Source organism: Pan paniscus, chromosome 9, assembly GCF_029289425.2.
Source record: "Pan paniscus chromosome 9, NHGRI_mPanPan1-v2.0_pri, whole genome shotgun sequence".
In the NCBI taxonomy this organism is placed as follows: Eukaryota; Metazoa; Chordata; class Mammalia; order Primates; family Hominidae; genus Pan; species Pan paniscus.
The window spans coordinates 89,724,777-89,745,749 of record NC_073258.2 but is presented as its reverse complement, the minus strand read 5'-3'; the positions used below and the strand labels follow the sequence as shown (position 1 = coordinate 89,745,749).

The following is a 20,973-nucleotide window of genomic DNA, read 5'->3' as shown; positions in this document are numbered from 1 at the left end:
CCATTTCTGAATCCAAAGTGAGTTCCTCCTCTCAGTACTTTGTTTAGACACCAAGTCCTTCCAAAGGGAATCTGGCTACAACAGAACCCAGACAGCACAGATCTAAACTGGAGAAGGTAGCGGCAGGCCAGGGAGCTGCTGTCAAAGAAGCGACTTTTTTTCAGCAAAAGCTGTCAAACATGAAGAGTTTTGGCTGCGCTGTAGAGGATTTTTTGCCTTCAGCTGGTGATGGGAGAATTTCTGCATTGTCATTAGATCCAGTTAGAATCAAGGATCATTGGTGACTAGTGAGCTAAAACAGGCAAAATAAATAACTCACCAATCCACCCGACCCGTTGACACACAGCTCCGTATAGAGTTTTCTCCTTTCTGTGGAAACGGAATTACTTTTAATGAGACATGCACCGAAGTCTTCAGCTGTGAATTTGACAGCTTACAAAGAAAGCAGAAAGAAGTTGAATTCCGGAAGCTTAGAGTGGGAATCTGGGTCATAGCTTCTGTCTCAAGTTTTTATTTTCCTCTAGGAAGAATAGCCAGAGGGAAAAAATGAGGAAGACTCCAATATTTTTAAGAAGATTAAAAAAGTGATTTTTTTCATTATGCAAATCTCAAACCATTTTAAAAAATAATAAAAGCTTGGAATATTACAAAAAATTTAACACCAAAATCACTGTTTTTGTCATTTTCTATGGTCCCTCTGAAGTTTCTCCCTCTTCAGCAATGATGTAGTTAAGTAACTAATACAAGATAATATGGTATGTCTATTTTCAAGAACCCCCTCTTATTTTACAGGACTTTGTCCATAGAAAAGCTATGATTAAGCGTTGTGTATTTTGTAGAAAGGCTCTGAGATTTAAACACCAACTATCAGCAACATGAGGACTGAATCATTTAGTGCTAAATCACATACATCTATAATCTTTTGGAAATTAAGCAAAATACTTATATATTAAATATTATGTTTGCTGAGACAAATTCAATTCAGTAGCATTTGGAATTAGTTTCAAATGAAACATTTAGTAGCAGGCCTTTGGAAGAACCACAGGACTAAATTGAACAATTTTTACCCAGTGTCTTAAGAGTAACAATATATGGAGGGCAAAGAGCATGGGCTTTGAAATTTGACAGAATGAGGGTTGAAATTTCAGCTCTTCTATTTACTAGCTGTCAATTATTTGGCAAATTGTTTCAGCATCAACACCTTCTTTAGAAATGTGGGAAATAATAGCAACTTCATTAGGTTGGTTGGTTTTAATAATAACACATTTGGAGTGAATAGTGCAATAATTTGTTCATGTTATTATTAACCTTTTACCACATAATTTTACAGGATCTAGATAAATGTTGAGGATGGTGATGATGATGATTATAAAAAAAATCCTGTATTCAGTGCTTACTCTGTTCCATGCTCTGGGCTAAGTACTTTACCTAAAATAACCCCTTCTTAATATGAGCAAACAAAACTTCTTGAATTTCCAGATTCTCTTCTAATCACCACCATACTCTTAGCTCTTGTTCAGTGCCAAGTGTCTCAAAAAAGTTGTATAAATATATTGTCTTCACTTTTTTTACTCCCATTCACACAAGCCTACTCCTATATATCTTCTACTATGTTGCCAGAATTAGTGGATTTTTTTCACTACACATCTTACTTTAGTTTTCAACAGAGTAAGTGTTTTAAAAAAAAGAATGTAAAAACAGTTTCTTTTCCTGATTTCCATAAGAATATATTATCTTGGTTTCTCTTCTTCTTCATTGTCTTTGTGAGCTATTCCTTCTCAGTTAATGCACACATATTTGAATTCTTTAGGGTATAACTCAGAGCTCTCTTTCCTTCACTTCCTACACTTTTATCTATAATTGTTGCTATCCATATACTGAGGACTCCCAAATAGTTCCAACTCAGACTTCTATTCTCTTAGCCAGAGTGTTCTTATTTAATTTCCTACTTGGCATTTCTACTTGGCTATTTCACAGAAATTTAAAAATTTCTTTCCAAATTTGGTTTTCTTTCAATTATGTTTGTATCAGTTCATTCAACCCAATTATATGAACTAGAGTTGCTGGAGGGAGTAGATACATGTTGAGAATCAACTTTCGATTCCAGGGCTCAGGAATCTACCAAACCAAATATGACACTCAAACTTGTTGTCCTCAACATGTATGGCAGTTAAAACTGTCACATATTCTTCTTTAAATAATCTGATTTCCTGTTTTCTACCATATCTAAATTTATTTGGTCAACATGTACCTTTGCTCTTAAGATCAAACTTCTTTCTCTAACTCCATACTTGATAGCCAGAAGAAAATTCACCAACTCAGCATACCACTCAGCAAACCACTTGGCATGTACTTTTACGGCAATATTCAGTAGCCCTGGTTAGTATTCCTTTAAATAATGTTTTATACATATAGTTTAAAATCCACGAGTGGGGCGATGCATAGTTATAAACTTATAACTTATCTACATTTGTTACATAATTATACTAGCAATTTGTTTTCTGCTTAATTTACTGTTGAAGAGTTCATCAAATGTTACAACATAATCCATTCCTAGAGTAATAACTAAAGCAAATTTTCTAAATGAGATCCTTCTGGTACTTCCAATAATAAACACCTTGGATGAGATTCAATAATGCCGTGCCTTATGCTTAATGCTGTGGTATACGGGTCGTGTTATAGAAAGACTCCAGGGCAGGATGAGAAATAATTGGGCCATTGTTCAAAACTTGGAAAACTGTTTGTTAACAAAGTTTTCGTATCCATGACGTTTATAATTCAGGTACCTTGATTAAGGTGCATGATAATGATAACTTTTAATTCCAGTCCTTTGGCTTTAAAACTTTCACATTAATCATATGTCCAGGTTCCTAAACACCTAAATCTCAATTATATAGGAATTTTTAGGAATATTTCTTGGATCATTTAACTTCCTTCTTTCTTTCCATAAAAATATGTATACACATTTCTTGCATCATTTAACTTCCTTCTTTATTTGCATACAAATAAGTATATACAATGTTTTGTTGTGAAATAAATATCTGCATTAAAGGACACTGTCTAGTAACAGGAGTTAAATATAAACAAATGAGTGTAATACAGAGTTTAGAATGCCACATCCATTGCACATATGGCTGTAGTGGGAAAAATGGCATCAAACAAAAGAACATTTTTATGAAACTGTTAATAAAATAAGAAGAGGTGCTTCACTGTCAAGCTTTTCCCACTCCTGGCCATTTTGGTTAATCACTAGTTTAAGCCACAACCCTGTCAATATGGGCAGTTTGGGCTAAGATCTCTTGATGAACACTTCTAATTCACATTAAAGGACACGAAGTGGAGACTGGACACTGCTTATATGTATATTTAGGGGATGATATCATGCCAGACTAATGTCACAACTCACATGAGAGATGACTGAGTTTTATTTTTTATTTTTTTGAAAATTAAAACAACTCTCATTTATTCAAGCAATATGGTGACAAAAATTTAAGAACATGACAATAACCAGTAATGGTGAAGGTGTGGAGAAACAGGCATTCTCATATGCTTCTAACCAAAGTATAAATTGGTGGGAACTTGTTGGAGAGCAAGTTTGCTAAAATACTAAATAGTTACACTGTTTGACCAATATTTCAAATTTTGACCAAGAAATTTCATTTTTATTTCAGGATTTTACTTTATGGAAATGAAAACAATCAAAAATGGAGGAAATTTGTTTCTTGTAACAGTGTTCAAAATCATGAAAAACTATGCACAACTTAAGTATCATCTATACACATACAGATATGAAAAAGACCATTGGAGTGAAAAAGATCAGTATGCGTGTTATACAATCAGTCTTTGTTGTTTGCTCATTCCCTACTTGCAAATTTTAGCAAATTAAAAGTTACATGCCATATAATGATGTTTTAGTTAATGACAGACTGCATATGCCACAGTGGTCCCATAAGATTATATATGGATCTAAAAACTTCCTCTCATCTAGTGATGTCATAGCTATCGTCATGTCATAGCAGAATGTATTACACATGTGTTTGTGGTGATGCAAATGTAAACAAACCTACTGTGATGTCCGTTGTACAAAGACACCGCACATACAATTATGTACAGAACATCATACTTGATAACAATGATAAATGACCATTTTACTGATTTATGTATTAACTATACTATATTTTTATCATTATTTTAGAGTGTACTTTTTCTACTTATATACATTTTAAAAATTCACCATAAATTAGCTTCAGGCAGATATTTCAGGAGGTATTCCAGAAGAAGGCATTGTTATCATAGGGAATGACAGCTTCATGCATGTTATTGCCCCTAAAGGCCTTCCAGTGGGCAATATGTGGAAGTGGACGTGAAAGGCAGTGATATTGACAATCCTGGCCTGTGTAGGCCTAGGTCAATATGTTTATTTGTGTCTTTACTTTTAAGAAAAAAGTTTAAAAAGTAAGAAAAACAAAAACAACAACATTAAATAATAAAAAGCTCATAGAATAAGGACATAAGGAAAGAAAATTTTACTTCACTAGTAGTTGTCAGTAAAATGAACTGTGTTTACAGTAGCAACAGAATATTAGTAGTTAAAGCCACTTGAAATATACTTTAAAATAATTGTTTATATTGGGAATCTTAATTTCCTTGTGAGGAAAAGATAATTTGGACCAACTAAGATGGAAAATAAAGTTCTATTGTAGAAGGTTACACTTATTCCTTTTCTTTGCAAAGATTTAGTATTTCCTGAAGCGAATACTGTCTGAAAAAGTATTTTCCACATTCTTTTAGCATCTGCTTGGTGTTCTGTTTAGAAAAATGTATTTACTCTTCCAAAATTTTTTTGCCTATTTTTCTTTACTACTTTTCTGTACAAGAAATACGTAAGTACCTACCATGTGATGATATGTAGTTAAATAAAGCATTAACTACCCTCTATGGGCTCACAGTTTTGAAAAGAAGGATATGTAAATACATCCAAAATATAATGAATATATGCAATAGGCAACATATATAATACAGAATATCTATTTTAATTTATTATAATACTTAGTACCTTAACTCATTTCCTGACTCTGAGGCATTTTAGAAATCCCATGATAAAACACATTATTTAAAGTGAGTTATGTTTCCTAAGAAAAAAATTCAACATCGTCGTTTATATTTTTAACCAAGTTTTCAGCATCAAATAAATCACGAGTATAATAAGCCTTGTTATAAAGGTGAAGGATCCACAATTATAAACTTTTTTAGCAATTACAAATTACAGAGATTATACAAATACCGTAATTAAATAATGGAACTATGGAGAAGATGTAGTCTCCAGCCTAAAGGAATCTAAGGAATTGAATTTGTACAACATGGAAAAAGGTATTCCATGTAGAAAGAACAGCATTAGTAAAAATAAATAAATGACAATATGTGGGGTGTCTGTGATACATATGAAAGAGAATAGTAAAAAGTACAAAACAAAAAATAGTGGTTGGTAGGGTTTGGGAAAATGAAAAATAAGAGATGATAGATAAAATAGTATACAAGCTTCTATGCAGTGAATCGGGGTCTGATTTATGGAAAGAGAAGTAAAGATACTATGAAAAAAAGAAAATTATCAAAGAAAACAAAATTACTTGTATCTTTACTATTATTATAATAGTTTGGTTTTGATTCTAATGATAGTTTTCCCTACCACACGAGATTGATAAACTGAAACAATATATTTAATGGCTATTTTGCCAGAAAAATGAATATCTCACTAGGTACACCTTGTCTATGCTGTTATACTTTATTATCTTTATCTTAAAGTGGCCAATGTAACACAGTTGTTAATGATATTGAATTTGTACCATCTGAAATAGCATTTACCTATGATTACAAATTACTTACTAAAGTATGATTTGGTGCCTTTTAATATACAGTTCAAATAAAACATTTTTCCTAGGTTAGCAGAAAGTTTTTTATTTTATAATTTAATTTAATTTAATTTGATTTAATTTTATATCCAGGGTGTTCATGTGCAGGTTTGTTACATGGGTATATTGCCCTTTGTTGGATTTGAGGCTTGTAGTGTACCCATCACCCAGATGTGAACACTGTACCCAATAAATAATTTTTCAACCCTTACGCCCTTCCTACACTCTTCCCTTTTGGGGTCCCCAGTCTCTGTTACAGAAGAAAGTTTTATAGTTACTCTTTAACAAATCCTGTTTCCAATGTGTGCTTTATAGGGTCAATGTAGGCAGATACTTCCAGATCCCAGCTGATGAAATTCAGGTCAAATAGTATTAGTGAAAGCACTAGCTTTAAACAGTATTTGAGGTTGAATTATTAAAATCTGTTATGATCTGAGGAAAAAACTGGGGTCCTCAGGGTAAATATTTTGATTATTGTGCAACTCTGTTCATGTTTTAAGTGAAATATTTTATAATAGCTTATTAGAGTGATGCCCCCTAGACACAATATGGCAATCCTGATTGCTGGTCACATAGTTGGGCAATTATTTTAATCTGGAAATAGATATTGATTATTTTGTACTGCTCATTCAATAACTTATTTCTTTATTCAACATGTGTTAGTTATCTAACAGGTTCCATTAGCGGTACAAAAATGAATAATATACTGATGTTGCAAATGGCAGAAATTTTTCTTTTTAAACCCATTTTTTAGGGTTTTTAGGCTGACTAGTATTTCATTGTGTATATATATATATATATACACCACATTTTTTAATTCATTTATCTGTTGATGGATATAACTTGGCTTTTGTAAATAATGCTGCCATGAACATGGGAGTGCAGTTAAAATTAGATGGAAAGGTAGCCAGAGGTAGGGGTGCTATATCATATGATAATTCTGTTTTTAGTTTTGTTGAGGAACTTCCATGAAGTTTTCTATTAATGGGTGTATTAATTTACATTTCCATCAAGAGTAGCATATAAAGAACTTCTGTGAATTTTATCCCTAAAACAGGATAAAATGATAAAGCAGAGAGAAGACAATTACTTTAAAAATTATCTGCATCAACTCTCTCCTTTCAATGACTTTTAAGTATGCTAGTTTATTTTTTTATTAAATGTATATTTTCATATTTTTAAAAGTCAAATAGTACAGCAGAGCTTAAAGTGAAAAAAAGTGTTTTAGTTTTTCATCCTTTTATTTTCACTTCCATATCTCTAATATGAATATGTCTTTTTAAAAGTAACTACTTTTAAATGACTATAGACATTATCTCTTACCTTGTACATCTTCTTATTCCTTCTTTTAATATAATTATCTCACTACATTAGCTGCCTCCTGATTATTTTAGCATCAAATAATTCCCTTAATCACATACATTTTATTTTCTGTATATCTTGACTTCCAAATTGGGAGTGAGTGACTTTAATGGCCTTCCTCTTCCCAACAACTTTCCCTGCATCTACCTCTCAGACTTCATCATCTTTCTCTTTAATTGTCATTGTAAAAGTTGATAACAAATATATTTTATTGCATAATGAGTTTTTCCATTTGTCTATAGGTGGATTCTTAAGGTTGAAAATCAATGATTGACATTTGCATCATTATACCTGTAAGTAGCGTGAGCTACGAGTGAAGACATTGGGCTATGATTACATTTTCTCCACATAATTCCAAGTTGTAAACCCTCTGCTACCTAAAGAAGAACGTTCTATGGATTCTGTCTTACTTCTATTTATTTAAAATGAAGTCACATGTTAGTTTCATATTTTATACCACAGCTTTCTTTCTCAGTTACTCGTTTCCCTCTTTTGGAAAAAGTAATAGTTGCTTCCTTAGCTTTTCCCTCATTCTACATATTACTTGAAATGTGTTCTAATTTTATTTGAGAAGCCTGTAGACTTTTTTTGCTGCATTTTTTCATTATTTTAAAATGTATAATTATAGAATACAGTGTTTCTATCAACTACCAGAAAGTCTCAACACTTCAGTCTTTTCCATTTTATTGGAAGACATATTCTCTTTGTCTCCCAGCTTACAAAGGATTTCTTTTGTTAAATCAAAATTATATTCTGTAAAATTTTTATGTCACACATGTGTTAAAACTGTTTCTTATTTAAATGTTTCAAGTAAACTTTCTTTCTTAGAGCAGTTTTTGATTCACTGCAAAATTGAGTGAAAATTTTTCATATACCCCCTGCCTTTTTTAATTTTAAAGAGTACAGCTTGGGATTTGCTCTGGGAAAATAATACTTTATTCTGCTAGTGTAAGCTTAATTTTTTAGCCTAGTGTACAGTAATAGTGCCATTTTCTCCACTGTTTTGTTTTGGATGCTTCAGTAAAGAGTAGCTAAACTCTGTCTAGAATATTCTTTATAATTTCAGTAGGTTCAATTAATTGGGTTCAGGTGACCTACCAGATAGTTTACATACATTAAATATAATATTAAAATATCTGAATATTAAGCAGTGTTACTTCAGAAAGCTGAGATTAAAAAGACTATATAAATTGAAGTTGAACTCAGGTTTCTCTAATAACAAAGTTCTCTCCACTATTTCAAGCTGCTTCTCTACAACATATTGTATAAACATAAACAGTGTTAAAGCTGTTAGGAACAAAATGCTAAATAATCTGAATTTTTTAGATGTCTTTTCTTGGTTAACAGTGAATGTATTGAGAATAAAAGTAAATAAATGATGTGAAATTCTCAATAAATTCGCATCACAATCACTTACCTAATTTCAAATTATTTATGCAAATACCTCTGCATTAAATCAAAACATGAAATGCAAGACAGTCTGTTGAAAAACAGAGTTAGCTAAAAATAAATCAAAGAATAATAGATTACTCACATTAGTGTAAAACTGGTAATTTAGGCCCTTTGGCACATTTTTCAGAAAGTGCCCTTTAAACTTTGTTAATTGCAAAATAACTAGATTGCCCACCTGCCATCATGACAGAGGCTTCTTGTTGCTTTTAATTCTGGAGAAGGAGGGAAAAGATGCAGCTGGCCCACCAGTATTTTTGGCTGAGATTCAAGCTGACCTGCTCTGCTCTGCCCTTTGCGTTTGTTCATGGAGATAAAACCACCAAAATCCACCCTCAAAGTTAACAGATTTCATTTGCAGCAAGGTACCTGTGGTATGGTAGCACCCACATCAGGACAGGAATCAGAGATTTATGTTCAAACTAAGATCCTGACACCTACTATCTGTATTTGAACTTCAGTTTTATCAGCCAAGGGAAGAGAACATTAACCTTTATCACAGAGTTGTTGTAAGGAGCAGTGAGCTAACATATATAAACTGACTTTCCCAAAATCAAATTGTTGTGGAGTTGTATTTATTGCAGTTATAGACATGTAGTGAACCCTATGCAACTGAATGCCCACAGTGCTCCTTATTAATTTGATATCTACTCCTCCTGATGAGATTCCAGTTCCTAGGTCAAGTTGAATTTTAGGTCAGTCACATCCTTATATGTTCTACAGCTTGGTTATCTTGTAATAGCCTCTTGTATTCTTCAAAGCAATCCCCCTCATATATCTAATATTTTGAAAATTCAGAATATGAGCCCTGTATAAAATATAGAGCCTTAAAATGTTCCAAAAATATCTAAAATTGGAGAATTGTCACTCTGAAATGGGAAAGAGAAATGCGGATGTAATTAGAATTCTGAGACTCCTAAGAGTCAGCCTTAGACAAGTAGAGGGAGCAGAACCTATGCTATTAGATCTGTGAATGAGTTCAGCCCTCCACTTACTGCTAGTGTAACTCAAGGTAAATATGGACCTAACTGCTCTGTTTTCTGATCTAAGTATGGAATGGAGCCCATAATATCTACATCAATATTTTATTGCGAGTGCTAAATTAGATCACATATATAAAGGTCCTTGTGTCCTGGCATATAGCTGACTGTCAATATTAATCCCCCTTTTCATTAATTTTAAAAGACTAACATTTGTCCTTAGTCCCCAAATTTTGCAAAAGACTTTGAACTTTTTATCCTTGTCAATAACTTCCCCATGGTTGTATAGGATAAAACTGTAAATGTTTTTCATAAGTTTACACATTCACCTGCGACAAGACTAAATCTTAAGCAAGGATCTCAGTTTTTCAATTAAGACCAAACCATAAATTCTCATGATTATAAGTATATAATATACTGAATATTATATATAATATAATACTTTATAAAATATTTATATGGCAATATCTATACTATATAAACTACATGTATTACTTATATGTACTATATCTTTAAATACAAAAATCTCAGTGGGATGAAATTGTCATCAATGAGAAGTAAAGGGAAGTGAGATAGAATGCAAAAAAATAGCAGATAAATATTTCCATCAACTCATATTTAGAATAAGAGCTATTTTGAGTCATAAAAGGATGATGAATTGCTTACGCTTTTTATATTATTCTCTCCATCACAGTGAAAATATAAATGATCAATGCATATATAATGTGGTTCAATTGTAATTTGCCCAAAATAAGCAATTCGGCAAAAGAGCAAAAACCAAAATTCAGGTCTTCAGGTTGCAAGTCCCATACCAATGACTTTCATGCTCCTAACACCTGCATTCTGATTATACCCAATTAATGCAACACTCTCATTTCACTATCCCTCTGCTTATCTATGTTTTCACACAGGCAACTATGGAGAAAGTGGGATGGAAGCCTTCAAAGATATGTCAGCGAAGGAAGGGATTTGCATCGCCCACTCTTACAAAATCTACAGTAATGCAGGGGAGCAGAGCTTTGATAAGCTGCTGAAGAAGCTCACAAGTCACTTGCCCAAGGCCCGGGTGGTGGCCTGCTTCTGTGAGGGCATGACGGTGAGAGGTCTGCTGATGGCCATGAGGCGCCTGGGTCTAGCGGGAGAATTTCTGCTTCTGGGCAGGTGAGTGATAATAAGAAAATTTACATGGAGTTAATACCAGGAATTTGGCAGCACCGAAGGGTAGCTTTTAGTATATGATAAAAAATTCTTTCAAAGCTTAATCTGTGCAGTGGAAATAGAGCTTAAATTTCATAACGCACCTGTGCCTGGAGAAAATCACGGAAAATAAGTAGATCCGCCATGTGCTGATTAATAGTAACAGGAATCAACAAATGAAGTTGATGCATCTTTAAGTCCTAAAAACCATGACTGTAAGGTAATGAAATGGATTTTTATATGCTTGAGTAATTCATTTGGAAAGTAAACATGACTCAAACTCATAGTTGCTTTTAAAGCTGATTTTGAGAATGACTACATGAGCTTGGTTTATAATGTTGAATCATAGAATTTTGGGTTTGAAAATGAGGGATTGCTTTCAGAGCACATTTGTAAAGCATTAGAAAATTGGCTTGTTATTTTATATCACAAAAATGTAGGTGCCTGGTGACCTATGTTGTTTCTAGACAAGATACCAAAATACCAGCTTCTACAGAGATTGACTTTAATTATCTGGATAATTCACTTGATTGACACAACTCAGCACATTCCCTGTTGTTGTGGCTGAATCAGTGTATTAGTCAAATTCTCCAGAGAATTAAAACCAAAAGTATATACATATATAATAAAAAATATGCATATATGTGTCCTGCACACATATATATGTGTATGTATAAATTTGTGTGTGTGTGTATATACATATGTGTGTGTGTATATATATATATACACATATGATATTTACTCCAAGGAATTGGTTCATGTGATTAAAGACCCAAGAGAGCCAATATGTAGTTTCAATCCAAGTCCAAAGGTGTTAGAACCATGAAAGTTGATAATATTAATTTGCAGTCTGAAAGTTGGTAGGCTTGCAATTCAAGATGAGCCAATGTTTCAGTCCAAGTCTGAAGGCTGAAAAAGACCAATGTCCATCTCATGCTATCAGGCAAAAAACATTACCTCTTAGCCTTTTAATACTATTCAGGTCTTCAGTTGATTGTTTGAAGTCCATCCATATTAGAGAGGGCAATCTGCTTTACTCAGTCTACTGCTTCAAATGTTAATCTCATCCAGAACACTCTCACAGACACAGGCAGATTAATGTCTGTTAAAATGTCTGGGCACTCATAGCCCAGGCACTAGACACATAAAATTAACTATCATAATTAGTAAGACAACATCGTAGTTTTGAATGTGTGAATGAGGTGCACTTCTGAGATGGTAACACTGGAACTTATAAGTGGTAGGGAAGCTGCTTCTTCATTGCATACCTTTAGAACATTATGTACCATATATCTTTTTATTAACATGTAGCCAATGTAAAGAACAGCAAAAACCTTAGAATCCACTGCATCTTTCTCAGGATTTCTGCCCCAAATAGAGAGCCAAGTCACTTGTTATTAACTTTTGATGGCTTATTAAGGGAAATGTACTTCCTTCATTTTCCAAATGCTTAACTGACCGTCTGTGATCAGACTTAGCTCCAGCTGGGATACATTTTATGACAGCCATTTTATGTACCCAATTCTTTTCTGTCCGATCTGATGGCAATAGATTGATGGGGCTATTTTGGTATGAGGCCACACATCCTTCAATAAAAATGATATTGAGTGAGATTCCTTTTTTATCAATGTCATATATTTTGTCAAAATCATCGCTAGTTGGCAGGAATGATGTACCAGTTAGTTTCATACAACCCACAAACATGCCAACTGCCAATATTCTTATACTGTATTCTGAAGTGCAGTGTTACCACCGCAGTAAAAAGAACAGAAAAGAAAAAAATCTGGCTTTAAGTAGTTCTGTTTTTCTGATAGGGAATAAAGAATTCCACGATTCCTATCTGCTCCATTTGCCAGCATTAATAAGAAAAATCAGCAGCATTTGTTTTCAGTCATATGGTGTATTTGCCAAAAAGCAAATGTTCTTTGATCCCATGTACACTAAGTAAATAGATTGGCTTTTACAATATTTGCCATTTTCCATGTATGATTTTATTTCCAGAAGCATTGCAAATTTTTATATTTTGGGTATTTTAAAATCTATTTTGTATATGATAAACATAGAGTTCTTTCCATATCGTTTAATTCATGGAATACTAAATTTATAGCCTCTAGTTAGATTTTTTTTATCCCCACATTAACTGGCTATTTAGTAATTTGACATTTACTTGAACATCAGTTCATTTCATTTTTGAGCAGTTTTGTTAGGTCTTCCTTACTCCAAATTTTAAAACTGTCTCCCTGTAGTTTCTGTCTCTTGGCCCATGTTTTTTTTCTTTAAAAGTAACGTGATGCTCTTTCAAATATTTGGGAACAACAGTGTGGTCCTCAGTACTCTCCAACTTCTCTTTGAAATATCCCAACTTCTTCCAACTATCTTAGTGAGATGGCACTGTGGGTGTTCATAAAACCACTTATCAGAACCATTTATAGGACCATTTATCAAATACTTTGTGCCAATTACTGTGCTAAGCACTTTACATGTATTGTTTCATTTAATCATTATTTGACAAATGTTGAGTGTTTACTATATGTAAAAGTGCTTGAAATAAATCAATGAGCAAAAAAACAATAATTATTGCCCTTATGATACTTACAGATAAGTTAGATAGAAGGTCATATAAGTGTTATGAAAAAACCCATATCTAAGAACAACCTAAATATCAAGTACTATTCTATTTTATACACAGGAGTTCTAAGTAAGACTCAATAAATATTGATGTGTGAAATGGAACAGAAAAGCAAAAGTTAATAGTTTGTAAGAAAAAGTTTACATCTACTAACTCTAATTTTACAAATGAGGAAACTGATACCTCCAAAATTTGGATGACACAATTACCCAACTACCATAACTTATAATCCAGTGTACTTTTCTACTAACTTGTCTTCTGTAGAGTAGAAACAGAGGGAAAGTTATTATTTGATAGCAAACCCTAGGTTCTACATAGAACCTGAGTTTATTTTTTTAAAATTTTAGATAATTCAAATTTTTAATTTTAATTAGTATTTTATATCAGTGCTACCTCCTGAAAATTTTTATTTAGTTCACGCTGTAACTTCTTTCAGTATTCTAGTGTTATTTTGTTTACAGATATTCTGAAAATCTCTCTTTTTGCTCCTTCTCTTCCCCAATTCAACTTGAATGAATGGCTTTAGGAACTAGAAGTCAAAGCTATGTGGAAAAAAAAAAAAGGCTATATTTAGAGCCTACTAGAAGGTCCACATTTAATAGCTGTAGTTACTTATAAATATCTCCAACTGCCTTAGGTCAACCATGTTTAATAGGTCGTTCAACTTAAGTGCTTGGCAGGACTAAGACAACTCTGCTGCTGAGACAACCTCATCCATCAGCACATCTCACTATCTGCGCTGCACATCAATAGAATGTTAGAATGATACACACCTCGCCACTAGGTCTTTCCATTTGAGCTATGGGTAATCTGCTGTCTCATTGCCAATAAAAATATCCTGTTCAGGTCCCTGAAATAGTCTTGCTAAACCCTTTGGCTCTGACAGCAAGCTGAGATCAATAATCTGAACAGTAATGGCATTTCTTAAGGGGCTTATTTTCTAGAATGAATACAATGTCTTGTTCTAGATCTGGGAAAGAATTACTTGAAATACATTATTTAAAAGTTAGAAATTTAAATAAGACTTGGAAACAACTAGTTTTTAGCAAATTACCAACTGAAAAGATAGTTTCATTTGATCTATAATTAACTTTATTTGAATAATTTGAGAATATTCTTTACTACGATGATTATTACAAAACCACAAAAAGGAAATGTACTTAAATTTCAAAAGTACTTGAGGATTATAAGAAGCATTTCTTAGAGGTCAATCTACATCAATATTTTTCAAAATGGAAATGATAAGAACTTACTGTAAGAAATATCCTTGCCAATGAAATTACAGTTTTGCTAGTCAAACTATGATAGTGGCTATTCCCCAGAGGTAGATATTATTCTTTATCTTTACATGTAGCAAGAATGTCTATTCCAAATTAAGTCATTTTCAAACAAGTATACAGGCATTCCTTGGAGAAAATGTGCGTTTGATTTCAGACCACCACAATAAAACAGTATCACAATAAAAATCACACAAATGTTTTGTTTTCCCAATTCATATAAAAAGTGGGCCGGGCGCAGTGGTTCACGCCTGTAATCCCAGCACTTTGGGAGGCAGAGGCGGGTGGATCATGAAGTCAGGAGATCAAGACCATCCTGGCTAACACAGTGAAACCCCGTCTCTACTAAAAATACAAAAAAGGAGCCGGGTGTCGCGGCGTGCGCCTGTAGTCCCAGCTACTCAGGAGGCTGAGGCAGGAGAATGGCGCGAACCCGGGAGGCAGAGGTTGCAGTGAACTCAGATTGCGCCACTGTCCTGCAGCCTGGGCGACAGAGCGAGACTCTGTCTCAAAAAAAAAAAAAAAAGTTATGTTTATACTGTACTGTAGCCTAATAAGTGCACAATAGAATTATGTCTAAAAATATATAAATCTTAATTCAAATATACTTTATTGCTAAAAAAAAAAAGCAAGTGATCATCTGAGCCTTCAGTGGGTTAGATTCTTTTTGCTAGTTGACGGTCTTGCCTCAATGTTGATGGCTGCTGACTGATTAGGGTGGCAATTGCTGAAGGTGGCAGTGGCTGTGGCAATTTCTTAAAATAAGACAACAATGAAGTTTGCCACATCAAATGAGTCTTCCTTTCACAAAAGGAAGTGGTATTTATCTGTAGCATGAAATGTTGTTTGATGGCATTTTACCCGCGTTAGAACTGCTCTTAAAATTGGAGTCAGTCCTTTCAAATTCTATCACTGCTTTATCTACTAAGTTTAGGTAATATTCTAAATTCTTTGTTGTCATTTCAACAATGCTTATAGCAACTTCACCAGAGTATATTCCGCCTCAAGAAACCACTTTCTTTGCTGATCTATAAGAAGCAATTCCTCATCCATTTAAGATTTATCATGAGATTGTAGGAGTTCAGTCCCATCTTTGAACTCACTTTCTAATTCTAGTCCTCCTGCTCTTTTCACTACATCTTCAGTTATTTCCTTCACTGGAAGTACTGGAACATCTCAAAGTCATCCATGAGGGTTGGAATCACTTCTTCCAAACTCCTGTTGTTGATATTTTGACCTTCTCTCATGACTCATGAATGTTCTTAATGACACCTAGAATGGTGAATCCTTTCCAGAAGGTTTCCAACTTACTTTGCCCATATCCATCTGAGGGATTACCATCTATGACAGTTATGGCTTTATGAAATGTATTTTAGAAATAATAAGACATGAAAGTCAAAATTACTTGTTGATTCATAAGCTGCAGAATGGATATTGTGTTAGCAGGCATGTAAACAACACTAAACTCCATGTATGTCTCCATCAGACCTCCTGGCTGGCCAGGCACATTGTCAATTATTAGCAGTAGTATTTTGAAAGGATTTTTGTATGTATATATATATATATATATATACATATGTGTGTGTGTGTGTGTGTAGTAATTCTCAAAAGTAGACTTAAAATATTCAGTAAACCATGCTTTAAAGAGATGTGTTGTCACCCAGGCTTTGTTTTTTTCATTTTTGGAACACAGTAATACATGTAACATAATTCATAAGTTTCCTAGTCTTCTCAGAATGGAAATGATTGTTGGCTTCCACTTCAAGTCACCAGTTTTATTATCTTCTCATAGAAGAGTTAGCCTGTCCTTTGACAATCTGAAGCAAGGCCTTGACTTCTCCTCTCTAGCTGAGAAAGTGTTAGATGGCATCTTCTTCCAAAAAAAGTCTGTTTTGTCTGCATTGAAAATATGTTGTTGAAACTTCTCTATCAGTCTGCACCTGCTGCTTCACCCAGCACTTTGATGTTATAGAGACAGTTTCCTGTCTTCAACCTCGTGAAATAACCTCTGCTAGCTTTACACATCTTCTGTAACTTCCTCCCCTCTCTCAGCCTTTATAGGATTAAAGAGAGTTAAGATCTTGCTCTTGATTAGAATTTTGGTTTACAAGAATGTTGTGGCTGACTTGATCTTCTATCAAGACCATGAAAACTTTCTCCACATCAGCAATAAGGCTGTTTCTCTTTCTTATCATTTCTCTATATTCACAACTTGGCTGTTTTTTGCAACAGGCCTAATTTTTGGCCTATATTTGCTTCCACCTTACCTTCCTCATTAAGTATAATCATTTCTAGCTTTTGATTTAAAGTTAGAGACTTACAATTCTTCCTTTCACTTGAGCATTTAGCCATTGTAGGGCTATTAATTAGCCTAATTTCAATACTGTTGTGTCTCTAGGGTTAGGGAGGCCTGAGGAGAGGGAGAGAGACGGAAGTACAGCCAGTGGGTAGGACAATCAGAACATACCACCCTCATTACGGTCTTATATAGGCACAGTTTGTGATGCCCCAAACCAATTACAACAGTAGCATGTTCCTAACACAAAGAAATAATAAATGTCTGAGGTGATGGATACGTTTATTACCCTGATTTGATCCTTATATATTGTATACATTTATGGAAATATCACACTGTATGCCATAAATGTGTATAATTATCATGTAAATTGAAATAATAATATAAGCAAAAAAGATCGCTGATTACAGATCACCATAACAGATATAATAATAATGAAAAAGTTTGAAATATTGTGAGAATTAACAAAATTACACAAAATGAGACCATGCCATTGGAAAAATAGTGCCAACAGATGTGTAGGACAGAGTTGCCACAAACCTTCAATTTGTAAAAAATGCAATATCTGTGGAGTTACAATAAAATCAAGTGCATTAAAAAGGCATGTCCATAATTTTCTTCTACTGGGCCATTCAGTGTCATTAATTTGTAATGTGGGATAAAAGTTAACAATAGGAATGATAGTACCTTTACTGAGGTCATTGGGAAATGTCAGATATGAAGTAAAGAGCAGATCATGAGTTCAGTTTTGGATAAGTGGAGTTCAGGTACATTTCAAAGATAAAGTAGTCTACTAGGTAGGAGAATATGTAAGTTGAGAGCTCAGAAGAGATATATAGGCTGTAAATAGAACTGAGAGAATCATCAGGATAATAGCAAATCAAGGACGTGTTTGTTAAAATTAAGAGAGGAATTCAAAGAAATTATCTTTGAGGGACCTCAGCATTTAGGTTGAAAAAAAAAGATGAACTCAAAATTGGAGACAGGAACAGGCAAATCCAGAGATGTTGATGGGAAACCAAGAGTGTTGTGTCATCCAAGCCAATGGAAGAGAATATTTACAGGCAAGACCACCAATGTCAACTGAATTTAGGAGATCAAGTGAAAATAACACTGAAATGGCCATTTGGATTTATTGAGGTGGAGAAAATTGGCAATTTAACAAGACATGGCTGAATAGAGTAATAAAAGCAGATTAACAATGAAGTAGCTAAGAAGTGAGTAGATGGTGAGAAAATGAACCCATGACATATAAGCCAGTATTTTGAGAAGTTGAACTAATAAGGAATGAAGAATGAAATCTACAGTTCACCCTTGAACAACATGAGTTTGAACTGTGCAGGTCTCCATTTACATATTTTTTTCAGTTGATAGGTTGAAATTTATTTTTGAGATTTGCAATAATTTGGACAAACTCACACACAAACCATGTTGCCTAGGAATATTTTTTTAAAAATAAGAAAATATGTGTGATAAATGAATGTAATATTTACATATACTATTTTATCATTTACTACCATAAAATCTACACCAATCTATTATAAAAAGTTAAAATTTATCAAAACTTTTGTGCACACTTGTGAGCCATTCCTGATTAAGAGAAAACAAAGATTTACTATTAAATCATAACTACATAAAATTAACTGTAGTACATGTTGTACTACTGTAGTAATTTCAAAGCCACCTCCTATTGATATTGCAATGATCTCAAGTATTGTGAGTATCTGCTTAAATCACAGTATGAGGCTAATCATCTCTCTGTGAACTGTGCATTTCACCACTAAATCACGCATTACAGTGAAAAGTGATTGTTCCTGATTATTGCACATTTTTTATCATGTCTTTTGCAATACTGTGAACCTTAAATAACACCATGGGAACAAAAGTGTCAGTAGTGATGCTGAAACTGCTCCCAAGAAGAAGAGAAAAGTCATGATATTACAAGAAAAAGTTGAGTTGCTTAATATGTACTGTGGATTCCGGTCTGCAGCTGCAGATGCCCTTCATTTCAAGATAAACAAATCCAGCATAAGGAAAGACCAACGTAACGAAAGAAAAGGAAACGTATGAAGCCATCCCTGTGGCTACACCAGCAGATGTGAAAACCTTGCTCTTCTGGGGAAATACCTTTTTATGTAATTTTGAAAATGCAGCTTTTATGTAGGTGTATGATTGGGTATAAGAAGGGCATACATTTAGAGTCTAATATTATTCAAGAAAAAGCAAAGTCATTAAAGGATGACTTACTCAAAAGGAAGGTGAAGGATCTAAAGCTGGAGAATTTAGTGTTAGCAAAGGATGGTTTATAATTTTACAAAGATATTTGGCTTAAAAATTGTCAAGATAATGAGAAAAACAGCTTCTGTTGCCCAAGAAGCAGCAGACAAGTTCCAAGACACCATTAAGAAAACCACTGAGGAGAAGGAATATTTGCTGCAACAGGTTTTTAATGTGTGTCAAAGTGCTCTATTCTGTACAGAAAAATACCACAAAGAACATTTATTAGTAAAGAATAGAAGTGAGCACTAGGATTTAAGGCAGGAAGGAGTAAGCTAACCCTCCTGTTTTTTGACAATACAGTCAGGTTTATTATGATCATGACTTTTCTTATCTACACAGTTGCTAATCTTCTAGCATTGAAGGGAAAAGATAAACATCAGCTACCAGTCTTTTGGTTGTACAAGAAGAAGACCTGGACATTTAGAGCTATTTTCCTTGATTGTTTCCATCGGCACTTTGTCCCTGAAGTCATGAAGTACCTGGCTAGGAAGGACTACCTTATAAAGTTCCTTTGCTATTGAGCAATGCCTCTTACCGCCCAGAACCTCATGAGTTCAACATGGAAAGTATCTACTTGCCTCCAGACACAAAGTCTCTAATTCAGCCTCTAGATTAGGGGTCATAAGGACCATAAAGGCTCATTACACACAGAACTCTATGGAAAGGATCATCAACTGGTTGAAGAGGATCCAAATAGAGACAACGTCATGAAAGTCTGGAAAAATTATACCACTGAAGATACAATTGTTGTTATGGAAAAAGCCCTGAAAGCCCTCAAGCCTGATACAATAAATTCCTGCTGAAGAAAACTGTTTCCAGATCTTGTGTATCACTTCACAATATTTATGATAGAGCCAATCAAGGAAATCATGAGATCATAGGTATGGGAAAAAAAGGTGGGGGTGAAGGGTTTCAGAATATGGATCTTGGAGAAATTCAAGAGCTAACAGACATCACACTACAAGAATTAACAGAAGATGACTTTGATGGAGATGAGTGCTTTTGGACCAGTGCCAGATGAGGAGGAAGATGATGTTGAAGAAGTAGTAACAGAAAGCAAATTGACATTAGATAATCTGGCAGGAGGGTTTCAGTTATTCAAGACTGCTTTTGACTTCTTTTATGACATGATCCTTTCTATGATACAGGGACTGAAATTAAAGCTAACAGTGGAAGAAGGATTGGTACTGTATAGAAACATTTTTAGAGAAATGAAAAAAAAGGCAAAAATGCATTTCCTTAAATGTGTTAAGTTAAACTAAGTGTGCCTACCTCTCCTGCCTCCCCTTCCACCTCATCCGCCTCTTCCACCACTGCCACCCCTGAAACAGCAAGACCAACCCCTTCCCTTCCTCTTCCCCATCAGCCTACAGTATGAAGACAATTAGGATGAAAACCTTTATGATGATCCACATCTACTTAATGAATAGTAAATATATTTTTCTTCCCTATGATTTTCTTGATAACATTACTTCCTCTTGCTTACCTTATTATAAGAATACAGTATATAATGCATACAACATACAAAAATATGTGTTAATCAACTGATTATGTTATTTGTAAGGATTTGGGTCAACAGTAGGCCATTAGTAGT

At 33.9% G+C, this 20,973-nt stretch overlaps 1 protein-coding gene across 4 annotated transcripts in view; it reads left to right on the top strand.

Annotated features, from left to right (window-relative positions):
- GRM5 (glutamate metabotropic receptor 5) overlaps positions 1 to 20,973 on the top strand; it is a 562,738-nt gene that overhangs the window by 197,878 nt on the left and 343,887 nt on the right. For all 4 annotated transcript variants that reach the window (XM_057299211.2, XM_003832988.5, XM_034933511.3 and 1 more), the window contains exon 3: positions 10,612 to 10,861. In XM_057299211.2, coding sequence (XP_057155194.1) covers positions 10,612 to 10,861 — 250 coding nt within the window. The remainder of the gene's footprint in view (positions 1 to 10,611; positions 10,862 to 20,973) is intronic.